This window comes from Hippopotamus amphibius, chromosome 2 (genome assembly GCF_030028045.1).
Source record: "Hippopotamus amphibius kiboko isolate mHipAmp2 chromosome 2, mHipAmp2.hap2, whole genome shotgun sequence".
In the NCBI taxonomy this organism is placed as follows: Eukaryota; Metazoa; Chordata; class Mammalia; order Artiodactyla; family Hippopotamidae; genus Hippopotamus; species Hippopotamus amphibius.
This window is the reverse complement of record NC_080187.1, coordinates 53,696,096-53,717,602: the sequence shown is the minus strand read 5'-3', so window position 1 is coordinate 53,717,602 and position 21,507 is coordinate 53,696,096. Positions and strand designations below refer to the sequence as shown.

Below are 21,507 nucleotides of genomic sequence, written 5' to 3'. Positions count from 1 at the left end.
GACCTTCATCTCATTCCCACCATTGCCTTTACTGGGGACTCCTCTCCAGCCTCCCCTAGCCACAAACTCCATCTGCCTCTAGTTGCACCGCTCACCGATCAGTAAGAAGGACTCCAACTTCCTCGGACACAGGATGGGTGGAGAGCAGAGGTCGGCCCTCCCAGTAGCTTGCCCACCGCCATGTAATTCCTCCTTTCCTCCTCCTCACATACAGAGCACATGCTGGGTTGATGTTCATGTTGAAACACCATAACCATAGTTACAGGCACTGTAAGAGACAAAAACATGATAGAAACACAGTGCCTCTGGGCATAGGGGACCAGAAGCATCATTACCTACCTCTCCCAGTGCACCCATACTGTATTTGGGTGACTGAGCCACAGGTGCATCCTCAGGACGCCTGCTCCCCTTTCTTTATAAATCAGCAGTCATCAGATCATCCTTACAGCCCTAGGAAGGGCATCTTGGAGGGCCCAGGGACCAGAATGCTTAGTCAGAGTGATCAAAGTCTCCTCTGCTGGAGATGGGAGAGGCTGGTCCAAGGCTCAGCTTGTGGGCCAGATATGAACCCGGCTTAGTTGCAGTCTGACTTGTCCTTGAGACACCAAGAATTTGGGATCTAGAGAAAGAGTCACAAGGAAACAGACAAGGGAAGGGGCCATGAGACCATGTTTTGTTTTGGGGCTTGACAGATTTGTGTTACTTTATTCGTGTAATAAATGCACTCTTACTCCAGCCCCAAACTGAACCTAATCAGCACCGATGACCTTCATAGCAGCATGAATGACTGATAGTAATGCAGGACGAGTACGGGTTGGGTTTTGTGGGGTGAATAACATGACAGGGAGGGGCTGGCACTGCTAGGTAGTCTGCAGCTCTGAAGCTTCAGGTCGATACATGGCTGTTCCAGTCCTGGGACGATTGTGGGCCCAGGAGTGGACCTGGACTCCCAGGAGAGCAGCAGCAGTTCCTGAGATCTCCAATGAAGTGGTGTCGCCATGGTCACCCAGAGTGGACGGGCTTGGCCCTACAGGAGAATTCTGAGGATCTGGGGACTCACACTCCAGTCCCTCACTTTCCTGCCATTTACCTGTAAGTCCCCCCTTACCCAGAAGATAGGAATTTTAGCTCTCAGCTTTTGCATTATTGCAGGTACATTATTAAACAGTTTTACTGTATTTTTCTCAAGGAAGAAAACAGTCATAAAGTCTGAAGTGCGTTAGACATTCATAAAACAAAACAAGAAATGGCATCAGTGTCATCTTCTAAAGCTTTTGAACTTGCCCCCCAAATCCCCTTCAGAATCTCTCCAATAGTTGACTTCGACCCAGTCTTGCTCTAATTAACCTCGCTGCTCCTCAAGCACTGGGCTTTCAAGATAAATGGAAATCTCTTCCTCGTCCTTACATGCCCTTGACTGAGGACACGTCACAGCCATCAGCAGAGGTTGTTCTCCTGGAGCGTGGGGCTTTGGAGCGTGCCCCCACGGAGCCCAACCAGCCAGATGGGAGGCATCCGCCCTGCTGTGGCCGGGCAACAGATGTCCCTGTCACAGACTGCCTGCTGTCTCCGTGTCATGCTCTGCTGGTAATCAATAGTTAGTGCCCAATCAATGAGTGACTTTTGTTTAGTCAGTTTGATTGTTTCTGTGATGAAATGTGCCACCAATTTTGAAAAAAAAATTTATGAATGCTGCTTAGGTTCTCAGGTTAGTCTCCCCACCCCCAGTCTTAATTTGACCTTTAGAATATGTTTAAAGGGTCTCTGGTTCTTTGGCCCCCAAGTACTGTACTTGCCTCAGCGGAGTTTCAATGGGACAATGCCCTCAGTTTGCAGGACTAGAACTGCCATTGCTTGGTTTTTAACAACTCCCCATTCTTTCCTCATGGAATGGAAAGTAGCACTTAGATTTCCCTCCATTCTTTTATCTATATAGGGTTTTGGAGATTTTCAGAGTCTTTTTAAAAATTGCAATGTATAATGTGAAATGAGAAAGAAAATGGCTTCTTTCTTTGTACCATCTTTCTGTTTTATTCACGTAGACCAGGAATAACAAAATGATTTCATCACACATGCCTCCCTGAAGGAATAAGAGACTCTGTGGGGTGCTAAGTTGAGAAAAGATTTTGTAGTCATATTCGGGAATTGTGAAAGTCTGCTGTGATTGATTAATGATGTCTGCCATGGGCATGGATGTGGAGGAGAGGTAAATGTGTGCCATGTATTTGCCATTCCTGACTCAGATTTTGTGAAAAACAAAGTTCACATGTGGATGATAATACTAGCCTAACAGTTAAGTAGTGTGTACTGAGTGCCAGGCACTGTTATGTGTACTTTACATATATTAACTCATTTGATTCTCAAAGCAACTCACAAGATAGGTACAAATGAGGAAATGGAGGCACAAAGAGGCTAAGTTGCTAAGCCAAGGTTGTACAGCTAGGAAGTGGGAGAGCTGAGATTCAGGGTCAGGAAGTTTTGTTCCAGAGCCCATGTCATTAGCCCTGGATACTGTGCTATCTCTCCTTGCCTAATGCTTTTGCCTTTGCTGTCCAGGGACTGATGTAAGGCTTAGCTATGGTTCAGAAGAAAATGCAAAATCATGTTTACAGGCCTTGTTATCTTTGGGCCTTGAGCTCTAGAATGAAAGATAAGACAGAGTCCTGGGGAACTTTGGCAGTGAGGAGAGGGTTGCATGTGAATGGGATGGGAGAGTTGCATACAAGTGGATGGAAAGGGAAGAGGGGTGATGTTTAAGGACTGGAGCATAGGAGTTCCTTGATCTCCAGGCCACCTGGCTAGGAAGACTCTTTCTGAGTGGCCATTTTCAATGATCATTTTTGTGTAAGGGACACATGTACATATAAAGAGAGATATATGTTTAGCGTATCAAATATATCTTTCATAATGGCTAAAGAGAGACTTTTTAGTAGTTTGTTTTCCTTCTTTAGTTTAACAACTATTTTTTGAACACCTATGCTGGGTCCCACGATGTGCTGTAATTGTGGAAATGGTGAACCAATATGAGCCCTGCCTTCTCTGAGCTTGTAGTCTACTCACTGAAATAATGACTAAGGGTAAGGTGCAGCTCTGACTGTAGCAGAGGGAATGAGGGACCGAGGTGGCCAGACCATGTGGGTTTTTGAAGCTGCATTAAGGAGTTCTGACTTTGGCCTAAGAGCAGTGGGAAGCCATGGAAAGTGGGGGAGAGGGTCAGGGACTTTGTATTATGTAATCAATGTTAAAAGATAATTGTGGTGATATTGGGAAGAATGAGTTGGCGAGGGGATGTGGACGAGCTAGAGGTGCTTGTAGGAGTCCAGGCAAAGAGCCTTAAGAGTTGGGACTAGGGTGGTTTGGGTGGTGCAGGAAAGAAGTGGAAGGAGTCTAAAGATATCTGGAAGGCAAAATTAGCTAGATTGGTGATAGATTAGATATGGGTAGGGAGAGAGAGAGAATGGGCAAGGATGCCTAGAAAGTAGGAGGATGGCGGTGCTATTCCCAGAGGTGGGGATGCCGGAAGAGGGTCAGGTTTGGAGTGGAAGGATATCCTGCATTGGAGGTGCTTTTGAGCTGTCCCAGAGGAGACGTTAAATAGGCCACACTCCTTATGGTAAGTGTGTAGTGCTTCAGCTGGCCTATACGGAAGTCCTGGTGGACTGTCCTGGGAAACTAAATACTGCAGAAAAAAATGTTAGATGTCTATAATTTTGTTGACTTTAAAAAATCTAAACAAATGTATTTTCATCTGGGAAATAAGAATCTAACAATGACAAAGACAATTGATAGAGATAAATATCTTGCATAATCTTCCTAGTTATTTTTGTTTTTGCATATTTCTCTGCCAGTCTTTTCCCGTAAGCATTCATACTTTTGTTAGCTGTTATTACAGTCTACATTCAGCATGTAATAGGATTGTTTTCACTTACTGTTATCCCAAACATTTTTTCACATTTCTATATATCTCTCAAGTTCTATATTTAAAATGTTACATGATATTCCATGCTTGTGATAAATCATGAATTATAACTTTCTAAGATATTTCTCTGTTTTTTGATATTTAGTTGATTTAAAGATTTCTTTATTACCAGTAATACTTCAGTAAATATTGTTATGTCTACCACCTTTTTTTTTCCCTCTTGCATTTTTCCTTAGATTAAATTCTTATGAGTGGGATTAGTGGGTTAGAGGTTGAATGGGTTTACAACTCTTAATATGTGTAAAGGCAAATGTTTTAAAACCTCTGACAGGGGCTTTGGGTCCTAACTGTAGAACAGAACTGTGACTTCCACGTGGAGCCTCATCATGCACGTTCCTTTGGATTCAGTAACCAATAGTCCTAACCATATTTGAGCGCTGTCCAAGGTCCCGCAGCCACCTGTGACCTTCCCTCTTGCATCTGCTAATGGTGCCAGTTAGTGCCTTGAGGCTGTGAAGATTGTTCTCTGGTTCAGCCTGGCTCCTCCCATTCTCCCAGCTTTTCTGTTCTTCAGGTAGTGCCACTGTTGCTTAAGAACCCATGGAAGCCGCTAGACTGACAGTATCCCGAAGGGATCATCTAGCTAGACTGAGCCTCGTAAGCCTTCAGGTTCTAAAATACTTGCTGTGGTGCTACAGAGGCTACCTAGGGTTCCCATGGGTTTGGGTGGGGTTCTCAAGACCTTCCATGACCCTGCCTACCAACCCATCCTGAAGTGCCATTTCTTCTGCACGTCACCTCTACTGCGCCCAGAGTAGACTCTACTCTGGCCCAGGACGATGCCTTGTTTGCATCTACTCCTGGCTGTTGCTCCCTCACTCTCTGCCTTTCCAAGCCCTGCTCCTCATTTTAGACTCAACACTAGTTGCAATTCCTCCAGGTCCCTGGCTCTGCCTTGCAGCTGGCTGTCCCTCTGCTGCGAACTCCTACAGTACCTTTACTCCCACTCCGGGACTTAGCACACAATTGTAAGTTTTCTGGTAAAGTTCGCTCTTGAAATTTGTACCTCTTGAAGATAACTGTACACTCCTCAAGGGCAAGAACCTTGTCAATCTTCCCTCCTATATGCCTCAGAGCCTAGCTTTGGTGCCGAGCCTTGTGCCAGAGCTCAATAAATCTAAGGTGACCCATTACATCAAAATATACGTGTACCATGATGAAGTGTCAAAGTGTTTTAGCCGTTATTCTCTTATGTATTTTCAACATAGCAGCACGCCCATATTCAAAAATTCCTGAGGATCTTATTAGACTACTCATAGATGGACCATAGTGAGATCTTCTCTATCTGGTTGCAGTTTGGGGGTTGTGAGAATAAGTTAATGCTGGAAAACCATAAGCTGGTCACTTTTTATTTCTAAGTCCTTGATATGCACTCAGGTGGGAAGGATGATTGGTGGAGGTGACAAGGGTGGATGAAGAGTAGTAAGAAACACTGGAATGAAGGTCTGTCTGGTCTTTAAGAAGGCGAATGTCTCTGGCCCTTGGAACAGTGCTTGACTTGTGAAATGTCTTCTGCTATTTCTGGTTCTTGAAAAATTGGCCCCAGGGTTACCCTGCTGTCCTTGCAGCTCGCTTTACTTTTGATCATAAGGAGTCCTCAGGGGAAGCCACCCCAGTTCACCCTGGAACCCCGAGCTCCCCTTATTCTCCAGGGCATGGCCTGGCATAGGGGGACCCTCTAGCCGGGCTCAGGAGCTTCCAGGCTGGGCTGGCTCTGCCGCCCGCAGTTGCACGGCTCTGCACATGCTCAGGTCTGGGTGCACTCACTTGTAAAATGACATGCCTGAACCAAGCCATCCCTAGGCTTTTTTGTAACTGAGGTTAAAAACAAAATAATTGAAACTCTTAAGAGGGTGAGCTTTGGTGCCATTTCTAACTAAAAATCAGAAATAGGCTCTCTGACACATTTAATGACACGTGTTAGTATGTGTGTAGAACTTTACACTTAACTTGCATTTCTTTCTCTCTCTCTCTTTTTTTTTTCTAGCCAAACATCATGTCAATGGCAACAGAACAGTTGAACCTTTCCCAGAGGGAACACAGATGGCTCTATTTGGTAAGATATCAACTCTGAAAGAAAACCCAAATTGTGTGCAAAGACTAGTGCCAAATTTCTGAGTTTTAGCAAGTGTCCTCAGGGTTTCAAAATCTGGGCTCTTCTAGATATTTACACGTTGTCGCAGCCAAAAACCTATCGAGTTCTTAGTATTTCTGGGATCAGAAAAGCTTATTCTATAGAATGTAGTATGATTTCCTTTCTCACTTTGCAAATCAAATATCAAACTGTGTATTTACTATTTCTTATGTCCACATTCTGAATTAACCTGATAATTTAGGAGTTGAGTTTTTCTTTCTTAAGAGGAATTTTTTCCTATATATATGTGTATATGTCTTTATTAAAGCTGGTATTCAAGTAGTTTTGAGATGTTATTCCAAAAAAATCAATAATTAATCTAATTGAATGGTCTCTTTCTCCACCATTATGAATTGAGCATATTCCTTTTCTTGTTTGTTCGTTTGTTTCTTCTGGTAAAGTTCGCTCTTGAAATTTGTACCTCTTGAAGATAATTGTACACTCCTCTAGGGCAAGAACCTTGTCAATCTTCCCCCCATATGCCTCAGAGCCTAGCTTCTCCTGTGCATAATTTCTTCTTAGCCTTTAGACAGATACTATGATCTCTTTCATCCTTAAAACCTGAATTCCCCTGACTTCATGCCCCCTCTAGCTTCCATCTTCCCCTGGTCCTGATAGAAGTCTCCTACAAGGGCTTTTGATGTAAAACTGCTTTAAGCATTGAAGTGTCTTTCAGCCAGAAATTAGCCTCCTGACAACACTGTCTCTAAATTAGCATATTCAGGATAAAATGTTTCCCTGATCCCAGAGTTAGTCATCACTGATGATTAACAGTTGGAGAGTTATGAAACAGGGACCTACTTCTGCCTAGGTGTTTGTGAATCTTGCTCTGTATGGGCAATCACTTTTTAAAATGTACTGGCCAGTGATTAGTAGTTGTTATGTTCAGAAATTTAAATGGAGAACTTCGTTTTTGAAGAAAAAAGCATCATATGCAGTTTATTGTAAAAAAAAAAAAAAGAGAGAGAGAGGAAAGCATCAGTGGTCACTATAAGATGTGTGCTATGTGATTTGTTAACTTTCCTCAGAGAGATTATGTTCAGATGATGTCATTTTACCTAAGTTGAAGGCCTAGCACAGTGTCTGTTACCAGGGGACAACAAATGTCACATCAATGTTCAAAAGGTTCTTTTGATGATTTTTTTGTTTGTCTTTCAGCTTTGTGAACCCCCAGAAACAAGGTTAGAAACTAGGTTCCATGTCCTACTGGGAAACATAAAATGAGACTGACCAGTCATAGATTTCCCTCTGTCGTGACACTGGAGGAAAGCTTCCTTCCCAAAGGACTGATGACATTGTTTGCCAGAGAATTGGAAATATCAGTGAATAAAGCTCCATGGCAAGATTATTATTACTATTATTTTGCCAAAGGTTTGGTTTAGAGTGGCTTTCCTAAGAATCCTAACCCAAGGCCTTTGTTGTTTGACTCTGGGCAGCGACTCCCCATCTCCAAGCCTCAGTTTTCTCATCTGTAGAATGGGAAGGCTGATGGGGTGCTCTGAGACCCTTCCCTTGGCTTCTGCATCTTCCATACTCAGGGCTGAAGGCTCATCTGGCCTCAGGCAGCTCTGGGAAGCCCACTGTGAATGGCCAAGGGGTGTGATTTTAAAAGAAACGAATCCTGTGCATAATTTCTACCAGTGGAGAATTATACAGATTGTAAAATAGGATATCTCTTGACATCTAAGGATTTTTGCATTATTAGAACTGTGGTTTGGCTCTTCCAGATGCTTAAATGAAGGCTCCTGTTTTGATTAAGTGCATGTAAGCATTTTATATTTGTGTTTTGGAAACTGTCCTCACTTGTTATTGCTTGTTCACTTGACCTGCAGTGGAGAGAGGGAGTGGATGGGTTTTGGGGTGGCCTTCTGTCATTCAGGTTGTTTGTAGCTGTACTAAAAAAATCAAACTAAGTGCAGCTCTTTGACATATCTTGAACATTTAATCCTCCCAGCACCTTGTAAGGCTGGTACATAATCCCCTTTTCAGAGATCTCATATGATTTATAACAAGTCCCTCAACCAGGGAAATGGTGGAGCTCGAATTTGAGCCCTGGTCTATCTGACCGGAAGTCCATGCTCTTTTTACCATATCCCCCAACTCTTGGCTCTGGTTACAGGAGTCCTGGGAGAGTCTGGTAGAGTCAGAAATGCCTTTCAGCTGGATCCATGCACAAAAGCATGACTTCCAGCCAAGCCAATTTAGCAAATTGATTTGTGACTTTCTGTGCCTTCCCAGAGTGCTCTGAAGGACTCTCAAAACACAGCTTTGCCAGGAAAATACTGCTTGGAGTGACGTCTCCTACTATTTATCGTTTTCCCCCATTTGATTTCAGTAGCAGGTATTAATGTGCAAGAGAATGTCTTACATTGATTTGACTGTGAGGTCACCAAAGCAACAGTGGCACTTTCTATTTGTCTAAACTCATTCTTCAGCCTGGGATGTCTTAGTATTTTGTGCCAAAAGAGCATCAGTTTCAATTTCATTATGTATTGGTTAATCATTTGAATGTACCTTACAGAATGCTGTCTAAATAGAAACTTTTAAATTTAACCCACTCTGAAAGTGGCCACTGACCTGCCATTAGCATTTAGCTCAGGGTGGATGATGTAAGGAAGGGTAGGGTGAGGGCCAAGGGCAGGCTCTGTTCTCAAAAATGCATGAATGTGTTATTATATTCAGTGACCAGAGACTATATAGATGCTTCCTTAAAAGCTATTTCTGGCATGTAGTCTTCACAGATTTTTTTTTTAACCTTTTGTTTTATATTGGAGTATAGCTGATTAACAATGTGATGATAGTTTCAGGTGCACAGCAGAGCAACTCAGCCATACATATGCATGTATCCATTCTCCCCCAAACTCCCCTCCCATCCAGGCTGCTGCATAACATTGAGCAGAGTTCCCTGTGTTATACAGTAGGACCCTATCGGTTATCCATTTTAAATATAGCAGTGTGTACTTGTCAATCCCAAACTCCCTAACTATCCCTTCCCTGCATCATTCTCCCCTGGTAACCATAAGTTCATTCTCTAAGTCTGTGAGTCTGTTTCTGTTTTGTAAATAAGTTCATTTGTATCATATTTCAGATCCCACGTATAAGTGATATTATATAACATTTGTCTTTCTCTGACTTACTTCGCTTAGTATGACAATCTCTAGGTCCATCCATGTTGCTTCACAGATTATTTTTAAGACAAAGAAAACGTTCATTTTTTTCAGGTTTTCTTTCATGGCCCAGTTAGTTTTATCCTTGTCTTGTTTTTCCGTGATCACAGTTCTTTAGCCTTTCTGTTGCTCTTTTCTCTCCTCTGCACTTTAGGACAATGATAATGAAGGGAATAGGCCTGCTCTCCCGGTGGGCTTCTCCTCGTCTGTGTGTGATGCTCTCTTTCAAGTCAGTGGGAGCCCCTTTTTTACAGGCCAGAGGAGCGGAACCGAACATTTTGCAATTACTGAATGTCTTTGTTCCTGGTGGCTGAGTGCCCTGTGGCCGCCATTCCTTTAATCCCGTCACAGCCCTGTGAAGTGGGCATCACTGTGCTCTTTTAGAGACGGAGAAACTGAGGCACCCAAAGATGAAAGAAATACGGTCAAATAGAGGGAATGCTTTCTCTGGCATGAGGACATCCACGTGACACTCACCAGCATGCTGTGCCTGACTGAGAGTGGTCCTCTCCGGCCCGCAGTCACTTCATGAAAGTGACATCCTGTTGGCAGAGGGCCCCTCTGTCCATGCAGAGGGCACAGGCTCTGGCCTCTCTCTGGTAGCCGTTCTTTAGCAGCTATTCGCTTTATTAAAAGTACTCCGTAGTCAGGAAGAGTTATCATTTACAAATAAGATAGAAACTTGTTAATTGAGAAGAGTGCAGAGAATATGGGGGTTAGGGGGGTCTAGTCTTAATTTGTAAAGATTTTTAGTTCAATTTGAAAAAATGAAATACAATTTTTTAACGCTTTCGAGTTCAGTACTTGACCATAACACTTATCGTCCAAACTAGGATACTTTTGAGAGTGAAGAGGTTGCTGTTAAAAATTATGTTAAAATAATGAGGTACACACTTGGAGGATTTCAGGCACATGGGATATAATGTTGCCCTCTAATGAGAGTGTATAAGATATTGTGTCAAGAATAATAAATACACACTGAGTAAAGTTGAAATTGAAAAATAATGAACTTAGAGATATAAAATGAAATAAATGAAAAAATTCCAGTGCAATAGACTTACATTATGTACCAGATAGCATCAACACCAGTAGTTACACTAGCTTCCAGGATTTTACTCAGTAAACGTTGTTATATTCTTTCTGAATATTTGAACAGTTAATTCATATTTATAAAACCTGGCTCATAGCACTTCAGTAAGAGATGGGGAATTATCTGATTATACCCTTGCAATTCTAATATTGTACTAATACTGTCTAATGATGTAGGGTAATGAACTCTCCATCAGTAGAGGTATTCAAGTGAGAGATCATTCCTACCCAGTCGGGCAGTAGAAGGAAATAGCCTTTAAGATCCTTTCTTCTCAATTAATGAGAATTTTCTTTGTTTCAGAGTGTTAAATCTTTTTGAAAAAATTACTCCAAACTCTTAAATTCTTTGATCCTATCATTTAGAAACCCATTTCCAGGCTGTTTGGTGAGAGGTAAAGTTCTTCAGGGAGAAACTGTAGTGGTCAGGAGTTGATGAATACCAGGCAACCACAGCAAGAAGCACCTCTGCGAATTCTTAGGGTTGTTGTGGGTTTTTAGGCTCCCATTAGCCTGATAGCGATGGCTCTGGGAACTCAAACCACTGCAAAACCTGTACTCCATGTCATGTTCTCTTGGGCTCTTCAAACAAGAGGAAGCAAAAGACAATCCAAGACATGAAAGTGTGCTATCATCTTGTTACACTTCGCTGTTTTTAGCCAAGGCGCCAAGAATTTGCTAGACTCTTTCCTGACTAGCTGTGTTGGAAGGACTGATCCCAGAGCAGGGGCCAGTGGCTGTCAGAGGCCCATAGACACGCCCTACTCAGGAACTCACCTTCTGTACCCCAAAGGAGAAGAGATCAGTGTCTGTAAGATAAACCAATCATAAGATATTCCCCTCCCCCTGCCCCAACTTGAATTAGAGGTGATTTTTGAAACAGCCACAGTTATTTTTGTCTGCCAGCCAAGAAAAACAGCATTGAAAGCAGCAGGCAATATGTCAGACTTCAAAGGAAAATGTATTGGTGTCTTATTGGCGAGGATCCAACATTATGTTGGTAAATAATCAAATCCCGGTGTGGCATATTTCTCCCTGAACCTTGACTGAAAACTATTGAAGACCATTCTGTGAGCTGCGGAGTGGCAGTCACTCATTCTAGGAAAAAGGCCAGAAAGAGTGACTTTGAAATGTGTTTATAATTAACTAAACAATCTAAATTCACAAGACTGTTAGAACAGCAGGCTGCTAACTGGTGCGAACTTCTTAAGTGAGGAGGCACTTGGGGAAACAAAAATAGGCCTTCCTCCCATGGTAATCGGAAGCACCTATAAGGGACAGTAACTGGTCATCTGGAGACATATTTTAAGACGCATTTTGTTTTATGTATCTTTTTCGTGTGTGTGATGATCTCATTTCCTTTCGAGTACAGAAAGGTCTGACGATAGTACAGGCAAAGGGGAAGAGGCAAAGCCTGTGTTGAAAATTTCTTTTGGTTCCTATGGCACCCACTGCCAGCGAGGGCCCTGGTCCTGGTCCAGAAGACACAGGTGTGGCGTTGGAGAGGGTGTCCTGGAGTGGGGACGGTGACAGCATGGCAGCAGGAGTGCAGGTGGGGATTTCTGTGCTGGGAGAAAGGAACTGCGCCCCTAGTAGGAAGGAGTGGATCAAATAGTGTCTGAGAAAGTAACGCTTGCCTTGTCTGGAGATCCGTATCCGTCAACCTCAACCACATGCAATGCTTGTAAGAACCAGAAAGTAAGCACGCCCTCCCCCCAAAAGTTGTGAAGTCCCCAAAGAATTCAGAATTCACAGAGGTCTTTAGAGTCAGACCCTGGTGCGTGACTTTAGACAAGTTTCTTGGGCCTTGTTATAAAATGAAATAAGGGAAAATTAAAATATATACAAGACATGGCAAAATAACATACATTAGAATTAGGTAAATATTAGACCAAAGAAAAATATGAGCAGTAAAATATGCAAAGAGGGCATGCTATAATACTATATAATTTTATAAAAATTGGCCACAAATGTGGCTCTATATTTCCTAGCAGCAACGTGAAGATCAATTGGTCATATGATTGATTTCAGTTTTTTAAAATTGTGGTAAAATATACATAACATAAAATTTACCATTTTAACCATTTTTAAGTGCACAGTTCAGTGGCATTCAGTGTACATTTGCATTGTTGTACAATCATCACCACCATCCGTCTCCTGAACTTTTTGTCTTTCCTAACTGAAATTCTGTACCCATTAAATAATAACTCAATTTCTCCTCCCCACAGCCCCTGCAGCCACAGTTCAACTTTACTTCTCTATGAGTTTGATTACTCTAGGTACCTCATGTAAGCAGAATCCTACACTATCTGTCCTTTTGTGACTAGCTTATTTCACTTAGCATAATGGCCTCAAGGTTCATCCAAGTTGTGGCATGTGTCACAATTTCCTTCCTTCTTAAGGCTGAGTAATATTCCATTGAATGCACATACCACATTTAGTTTATCTGTTCACCTGTCAGTGGACATTTGAGTTGCTTCCACATTTTGGCTGTTGTGAATAATACTGAGGTGAACGTGAGTGTACAAATATCTCTTTGAGACCCTGCTTTCAGTTCTTTCGGCAAATAAGAAGTGGAATTGCTAGATCATATGATAATTCTATGTTTCTTTTTTTGAGGAAACGCCATACCATTTTCCACAAAGACGGAACCATTTTACATTTCCATAAACGAAGCACAGGGTTCCAATTTCTCCACATTCTTGTCAACACTTGTGATTTTTATTTGTTAATAGCCATCCTGATGGATGTGAAGTGGTGATTGGTTTCAGTTTTACTTAATGATACTGAAAACTACATAATTGAGGAAATTTCTTGATTCTAGAACCAGAAAGAAAGAAGTACCTTTCAAGGTACTTATAAGGAGGGCACTGTAATGTAAGACAGTCAGTAGTGCTGCTGACAGCACCCTCAGGGTGAGCATGGAGAGGAGATTCATGAGCACATGGTCACACTGCTCTTCTCTTTGGGCTCCTTAACACCCACCAGGAACAATTTGGTCCACAGTGTGCTTTCCTGGCTTAACCCAGAAAGAAGTTACTTGTATTGTATCTAAAACAATCAATGGACTAGATAACGTTTAGGGACTTTTCTATCAATATTATTTCTTTGAGTAGTGTTTTTAAAAATATTTGTTGTTTCATTCTTTATTGTGAAAAATTTCAACCATATAAAAATAGACTAATGTAATGAAGCCTCACTAACTTCAGCAGTTATCATTCAGGGCTAATGTGTTTCATCTATTCCCATTCACTCTCTCTTCTCCATCCCAGGTTATTTCAAAGCAAATCCCAGATATCATATCATTTCATCCAGGAATATTTTGGCACATATCTCTATCTCTTTTTAAGACAACATAGCACAATGCCATTATCATACCCCAAAAATAGTTCCTTAATATCATCAGATATCCCATGAGTCCATATTTCCACTATTGTCTCACCAATGTTTTTTCAAACCACCTGTTTGAATCAAGATCCAGATAGAGTCCATGCACTGCAATTGGTTGATATAACTACTCTCTTTTAATCTATAAGTTCACCACTCTCTCTCTCTCTATTTTTCCTTATAATTTATTTGTATAAAAAACTAGATCATTTATTCTGTACTGTCTCCTTCAGTCTGGATTGAATGAACATGCTTGAAAGTCCTCCGTATTTTCTACTAATTGGGAGTTAGAGGCCTGATCAAAATCTGTAGGTGAGCCATCCAGGAGGCACTTAATACCTGGTTCTCTCTCTTTTGGTGAAGTTAGCAGCCCCTAATGATCATTGCCTTGATCTATTATTTTATTAGAAGCTGCAAGATGGTGATATTGAAATTCTTGCATTTGCCTTTATTTATGAACTGGAATATTTCTAAAAAAAGAAACTTCCTTTTTTCAAACTTGCCTTTATCAACTTGGCTACCTTGACCTCCAGTTGATTAGGAAAAGCAGCTTTGTTTTTACTGTTTTGCTCCATGTATGTGAGCACGGGTTAAATGTGTACTCATGAGTCAGAAGCATATATAAGTATAGTTGCTTAAGTCAAAAGTGATTAACAAGTGATGGAAACCTTTTTGACTTGACTGAATGACCATTTTCACTTGGGCATTTAATCAAATTATTGAAATTTGTAACCATTTGGTCAAACGTTTGAAAATAGAATCACAGTAGACAGACCGCCTCAACAGATTTGGGTAAAACAAAGAAATAGGCACATAGTCAGGTGGCAGAATGTTATGTCTCCAGCAACGCTGGATCCAAGGGGCAGCTGTCTCTCTCCTGTTCTCACCCCAGATCTCATGACCAGGGAACATGCTCCTGTGTGTGTCCCAGTTCTGAATCTAGGCAGCCCAGGGTGAAAAAGCAACTCCAGAGACGGCCTGAGGGCTGAGGGCTGAGGGCTGTGGGCTGGCTTGCTTCTAGATGTGGCATGCTTTCAGAATATCAAAATGATGAAAATGGCTTAGCAGCCAAGAAACAACAAAGCCTCCCAAGGAATGCTGCCCACTGCAAAGGCTATCAGCTGGGCTTTTTCACCTGGAGCTCTTTCTCATGCTTTTGGCTTAATATTGGAAATGCATTGAAGGGTAGCAGGAGACATATTTATCAGAGTGCATTTTCTCTGCTTTCCAGTTTTCACAGACAGAGTAGGTAAAACTGTCAGTGGTTCTCACTGTCAAACCTTTTGGGATTCAAGAAGAGGAACTATTTACTGACTCATTTTTTTATCTCATTTTTTTTTTATTATTTATTATTTCATGTTTTTTTGTTGTTGTTGTCTCAAATTCTTCTTTTGGAATGATGCTGTGTATAAATAAAGTAAATAAAAGTAATTTCCATGAATGAAATATCTTATGTCCAATACAACATATAGTTTTTTTAAGGAAATCAAAATCAAATAGTGACAGTTCCATTTTTTCCAGGGATAACTGGAAATATTAGCACCAAAACCCTAGGAAGTGGGAGTCAGTTGAAGTGATGCATTTGATCCATGCTGAGAAATGATCATTTAGCTCAGCAGGCCTTTTGCCAAAATAATGTGAACAATGATGAAAGACCTGTGAACTTTTCCTAAATTGTGTATGGAGGGACAGCAAAACCCCTGGCGTCCGTATACACCAGGAGCTATTATGCAAAACACCTTTCATCTTCCCCTTATGTCATCAGTGCCCCAGGATTTCGATTGTTCTTAACCAAAACCAAGTTTCCTTGTTGAGCCCAGTGACACTGGGGCCAACAGTGGTGCTTGCTAGATGGATGTCCTTCTGGTGTACATCACCCCATATATCTTTCCAAGTCTCAGCTGTGATCTCAAGACTCATGCTAGTACGAAAAGAATGAAATGATAGTGCATGGTAGACCTTATCATGAACAAATGTGGCTTTCCAGATGGGGCTTTCCACAGTCATGCCTACTCAAGAATCAGGGCTGTTTCGCTTGTGGGAAAAGAGATTTTATTTTTCTTAGCTATATCTCTGGTCTCCCCTAAACCCCCCTTTGCAGTCCATTGACTCTCGAATGCCTTTCTATGTGATGACCCTTTTCCATTTTCTTAATTTCCATAAGATGGTCACTTGTCAGGTCAAGATAAAAATGTCTTCATGTGGAAGGCTGCGTTCATCTTGCTTCGAACACTCATGTGTCCATTTAGTACTTGGGAGAATTTCTTGTCACCCTCTTTTCCACCAGGATCCCTTTCCTTGGCGTATGACCTTTGTCCAGGTGGCAGTGACATGTGCACTGGGAGGAGTGGAAGAGTTTGTATTCACCTCATAGGGAACATTAAGGGAGGGCGGGCTTGGGGAGGGCCGTCTGGGAAAATTTCAGGTATATTATGACACTAGGAGCTTGGAGTGAGAACTACACGTGGGCTGTCAAGAATACATGAGAACTGCTTCCTAGCATTCCTTCCTTTTGGCTGAATAACTCGTGATTGGCAAGTATGTCCTTCAGCCAGGCCAGGCCTGACCTTAACAGCTTTGTAGTAGGAATGTGCAAAGGCGACCACAGGATGGAGAAGGCCCTGCAGGCATGGGTTCAGCATCTGGCCTTGCTTTCCCACATGGGAAAAATAAGAGCTAGATTCCCAAGCAAATAGTATGTACCTTATTCCTGGTGCCAATACAGAGGCCTTCAGTGATCCACACCAACATATGGAAATATCTGGATAGGTGCAGCAGCTGAATGGCAAATAGCTCTCCAATTGCTATTAATGCTTTGGCAACTGGACTGAAATTTCATCCCTGTTTTTTTCTTCCACATAGGACATTTTTAATCTACCTAGCAATGAAGCGGCTGTAAAAACAATGCCACCACCAACAGCCAACTTTTACATTTGGGTAGTACTTTTCATATTATAAAGTCTTTTCATATATATTTTAATTTTTTTCTTTGTATTTAATTCTGAGGAGACTGAGGCTCAGAGAGATTAAGTGCCTGTCTCAGGGTCAGGCTACTAGTTAATGGTAGAACCAGGTCTAGCATTCAACTAATTTATTCACTTATTCATCATATTACTTATTGCAGCAGGATACAAACAGAAAAAATACCTCCCTGCGAGGAACTTACACTCTAGTAGGGTAGGACAGAAAATAAGGTAAATATGTAAAATATTTGTTGTAGGATGTCAGGTTGTGATAAGTGCCATTGATTAAAATAAAGCAGGGCAGGAGCAGAAGAAATGCCAGGTTGGGGGTGGGGTGGGAGTTTGCAATTTACAATAAGAGAGGGGAGGCATCAATGAATGGTAGTATTTAAGCAAAGACCTAAAAGAGGCAAGAGAGGTTATTATACAGAGATCTGTGGGAAAAGCATTCTAGGCAGAAGCAATACAATGCAAAGGCCCTGAGGCAGGAGTGTGCCTAGCGTGAGGCCTGTATGCTGGTGTGTGATAAGCAAGGAGGGAGCACCAGTAGCTAAGGTCAGAGATTAAGAGAGAGTTAGATCAGGAAGGGCCTTGGGTAATTGTGGAGACTCTGACTTTGACTTTGCATGCCAAGGGGAGCCTTTAGAGGATTTTAGGCAGAGGCATAACGTAATATGACCTATTTTTTTAAAAAAGAATCACTTTGGCTGCTATGTTGAAGATAAGAATGTTTAGGATGGTGAGAAAAGAAGCAGGGATACCATCTAGGAGAGTGTTGCCTCCTAGGGCTTCTGGCTTCAACACACACTGTCTTAATAATAATAATAATAATAATAATAATAATAATAATAATAAAAGCTTAACTTTCACTTGTGTATCTTTCTTAAATGCTGTATCTTTATACTTTTAGAATATTTTCTATCCCCGTATAGTAAGCATTTAAATGGTCATTTAACATGATACATTAGCTAAAAACAGATACAAAATCTTTGTAGAGAGTATTTAGATATTATTATTGCTCTACTTATAGATCAATATTACTTGCATTTTTAGATGGAATGGATTGCATTAAACCATTCAGAATCATGTTGAATGTGTGCATTGGATTCCATTCAAAATGGGTTGTTCCACAATATATTGAACAGTTTAGAAGCACTTCAAATTGCACTTCTGGTATATGCAGAGTGTGCAAGGGAGCATAGGTCAGCGGACTGTGGTGATGTGATTTAAAATGTGAAATCAATGCTTAAAATAGACTAAAAATTTTTCAATGAAATAAATCAGTATTTACATAAATCTCTAAGTCTTCCAGCTCCTAAAACTGTTGTGATGGAACGTCAGATATTTGTTAGCCGAATTTGGGTTCAAATTGTAAGTGAGCAGATTTCTAAAATTGAATGTTTCTGAACCTCCAGCTGATAATAACTTTATCTTTAGACAAAATATTTTTTAAAAATTCAGTTGTCTGAAGGGACTGGAGAGCATCCAAATGTTGGGTCTCTGGGCAGAACCTGGAAGGAACATGGTTCTTGAAATAAGGGAAACAAACTTGGTAAGTAGCACATTTAACCAGCTTTTTCCCTGAGGGCATTTCCTAGTTCACAGTTGCTTATTTAAGAGAGAAAGAGCACATGCGTGCGCACGTGGGTGTAAATTGAAAGTGGCTACTTTACTAGGCGCAGGCAGAGGTTGAGTCTAAGGGCTGCTAGAGTAGCTGTAAATCAATGGGAGACATTCTGTAAGGAAAGAGCAATAGAGGGGTAGCCCCAAACTCTCTTTACCAGTTCTCCTCAAATCTGTGGCTGCCTCTGTCTGTGCATGTACAGGGTGAGAGTCCAAGGAAACCTTGGAGAAAGCAGCTGTGAAATGGCTGAGATTTCAGCAGCTGCTTGGTTCTCTGAGAAGATTGGAGTTCAAGTCCTACTTAGAGAGAATTGTAAAAATTTCAGCTTTTCTTCGAAATTCTAGGAAAGCAATGTCTTACGAGTAAGCCCAGGATAAAGGGTTACATCTTAGGGCAAAAGGGAAAAAGCAAAATAAACCCATTCTTGTAAAATCTAACACTAAGCTTACACAGAATCAAGATGATGCAGATTTAATTGCTTGCCAGGAAAAAAATTCAACATTTTTTGGGAGAAAAATTATAAAATTTAGTGCATATCATCTACAGTGTTTAATATCCAATAAAATTATCAGACATTAAGAAACAAAAGAATGTGATTAATAGTTAAAGGAAAAAAGTCAATAGATGCAGACACAGAGAAGAGTCAGATGTTGAAATTAGCAGACAAGGACTTAAAACACATATTATAAATACGTTAAAAATTTACAGGAAAAGATGGACAGAATGGGGTTAGCAGAGTAATATCAATAGTAGAGTATTAGCAGATAAATATAAACTATAAAAAATGAAATAGAATTTCTAGGACTGAAAAATATAACATCTGAAATTAAAAAAAATTATTATTGGATGATCTTAACAGGAGGAACCTTACATTAGACGGGATCAGTGAACTTGAAGACAGGTCTATAGAAATTATTCAAGTAACGAGACAGAGAGAAAAAAATATTTTTTTAAAAAAATGAAGAGAGCCTTGGTAATTATGAGAAAATGTCAGTTGGTCTGATATATGTGTAACCGGAGTGTCAGAAGGAGCCCAGAGAGAGATACTGGGGCAGAAATATATATTTGAGGAAATAATAATTTTAAATTTGATGAAATATTATTTGTAGGTAATCAAAATGAATACCAAATCTGAAAGGTCAAAGGCAGGGCTCATATCAGGATGAAGCAATAAAGAGTTTTGTGTGGGCATAAAGATTAAATAAACATAGATGACTATACAACAGGCAAGGTCCATTTTACTCAAAGACCACCCGTTACCATTTCCCACTCCAACTCCTTTTAGAAGGCATTGTTTCTCCTCCTTGGGTTCCATGGTGACGGTGTGTTAAGATGGCCTTAAACCTGGGTTCAAACCCCAGCTCTGCTTCTCACTAGCAAATCATTACAGTCTGCATCCTGGGATCATCATTTATTAAATGAGAATAATGATAACTTTCTTACAAGGCAGGTCTCAATGGGATAGACTATGTACATTTTATAGGGTCATGCTGGCCATATTGTAGTAGGCAGTCAACAGATAGTAATTTCTTTCTTCTGCTAAGCTTATTTTCATTCTGGTTAGCTGGCATCACTACACACCCAGTTAGCCAGGTTAAGGAAATTATACTTTATCTTAAGAGCAACAAGGACCATAGAAATGATAGGGCTGTGGTTGGATTTTAGAAAGATCACTCAGGTTTCAGTGTGAAGAATGGATTAGAACGATGTGAGATAAGATTTGAAAAGACCAGGTTGGAGGTTATTGCACATATGCCCTCTTTATACACTTCCAAACAGCTGTGTTATCTCCTCTTCTTTCACAAGAGACCCTGCTTTGCCCATTTAAACCACAGCCTCAATCATTACCAGCAAAAACAAAATCTGGTTTCCCTTTCCTCAAGGGCAGGGATGCTCTTCAAAGGGTAAGAGATGATGGTGGCCTGGACCAGCATGGAGGCAATGGGCATGCAGCCCAGTGGACAGATCTGGGAGGCCCCCTGCTAACCTGTCATCGTTTTTCTATCATTCTTTCAAAGACACTGGATTATATCCCTGACAGAGATGCTTCTCAAAGTATAGATATGACCACATCATTTCTTTGCTGGGAAATCTTTGTTTTAGAAGGATAATCTCCACTCCTTAGTTTAGCATTTAAGGCCTTGTAGAACCTATTTCCAATCTATTCAACCAGCCTTTTTTTTTTTTTTTTTTTTTAAAGTACAACTTCTCACCCAGCCTGTGTGGAGGCCTCATCCTAGTTCTCTAATGACTTCCCACACTTCCACACCTTCAGCTGAAAGCTTGCTCATCTTGGAAGCCTCGGTGACTTTTCCCCATGACTCCTCTTTGTGCCTTTGTTCATCAGATAAGATTTATCACCTTGCATTATGAGTAGATATTGAATTGGTTATCTCCCACTGTCTGCCTGCTTTTTGATGACAGAGACTGTGTCTTATTGTCTTTGTGTTACCAGGGCCGAGTCTCAAATATAGACCTTTAGTGTAAATGTTTGTTAGGTGAATCAATGAATACTACTTTGCATATCTCCAGTGGAAGTGGGAGAAACTTTTTTATAATATGTTACATAATTTACACAGAAAGGAGAAAGAGGTGTAGAGAGAGACTTTCAGAGGAAGTCTCAGGGGACTTGTGGGAACTTTGGAGGGATTTAGTGGTCAATGGCCCAGTGCATTTTACAGAGGATGGTTTTTCTTCTTGGTGGTATACATGTGTCACCAGCCCAGTTTTTGGGGTACCCACTGGATGAACGGCATTTGGGGGCTCCGAGAGGAGGTAGACAGGATGGAGGTGCTAGGCAAAACGAACTAACGTTTATTGACTATCTATTGGATGCCAGCCGGTGCTGAAAGGAAGGTATTTTCAAGGCATAAAAATGGTTGAGAGATAGGAAGGTGAAAGAGGAAGCAGTATATCTCTGCCAGAAAGGAAAAAATGTACATGACAGTGGGGCATGCCAGAGTAAAGATGGAAGTTTCCAAATTCCTCAAATCCTCTGGCCCAGTAATCTAGGGTATAGTCCATGATGCCATTAGAATTGCCTTGTTGCATCTGGACCCTGTGTGGATCTTGCCATGAGATTTGTATTCTTTTATTTTTTTAAGAACTTTTATTGAGATAAAGTTAACATACAATAAACTGCATATCTTTAGAGTGTACAATTTGGT

At 41.0% G+C, this 21,507-nt stretch overlaps 1 protein-coding gene across 4 annotated transcripts in view; it reads left to right on the top strand.

Moving 5' to 3' along the window:
* MSRA (methionine sulfoxide reductase A) overlaps positions 1 to 21,507 on the top strand; it is a 407,469-nt gene that overhangs the window by 163,518 nt on the left and 222,444 nt on the right. For all 4 annotated transcript variants that reach the window (XM_057720694.1, XM_057720696.1, XM_057720695.1 and 1 more), the window contains exon 2: positions 5,967 to 6,035. In XM_057720694.1, coding sequence (XP_057576677.1) covers positions 5,967 to 6,035 — 69 coding nt within the window. The remainder of the gene's footprint in view (positions 1 to 5,966; positions 6,036 to 21,507) is intronic.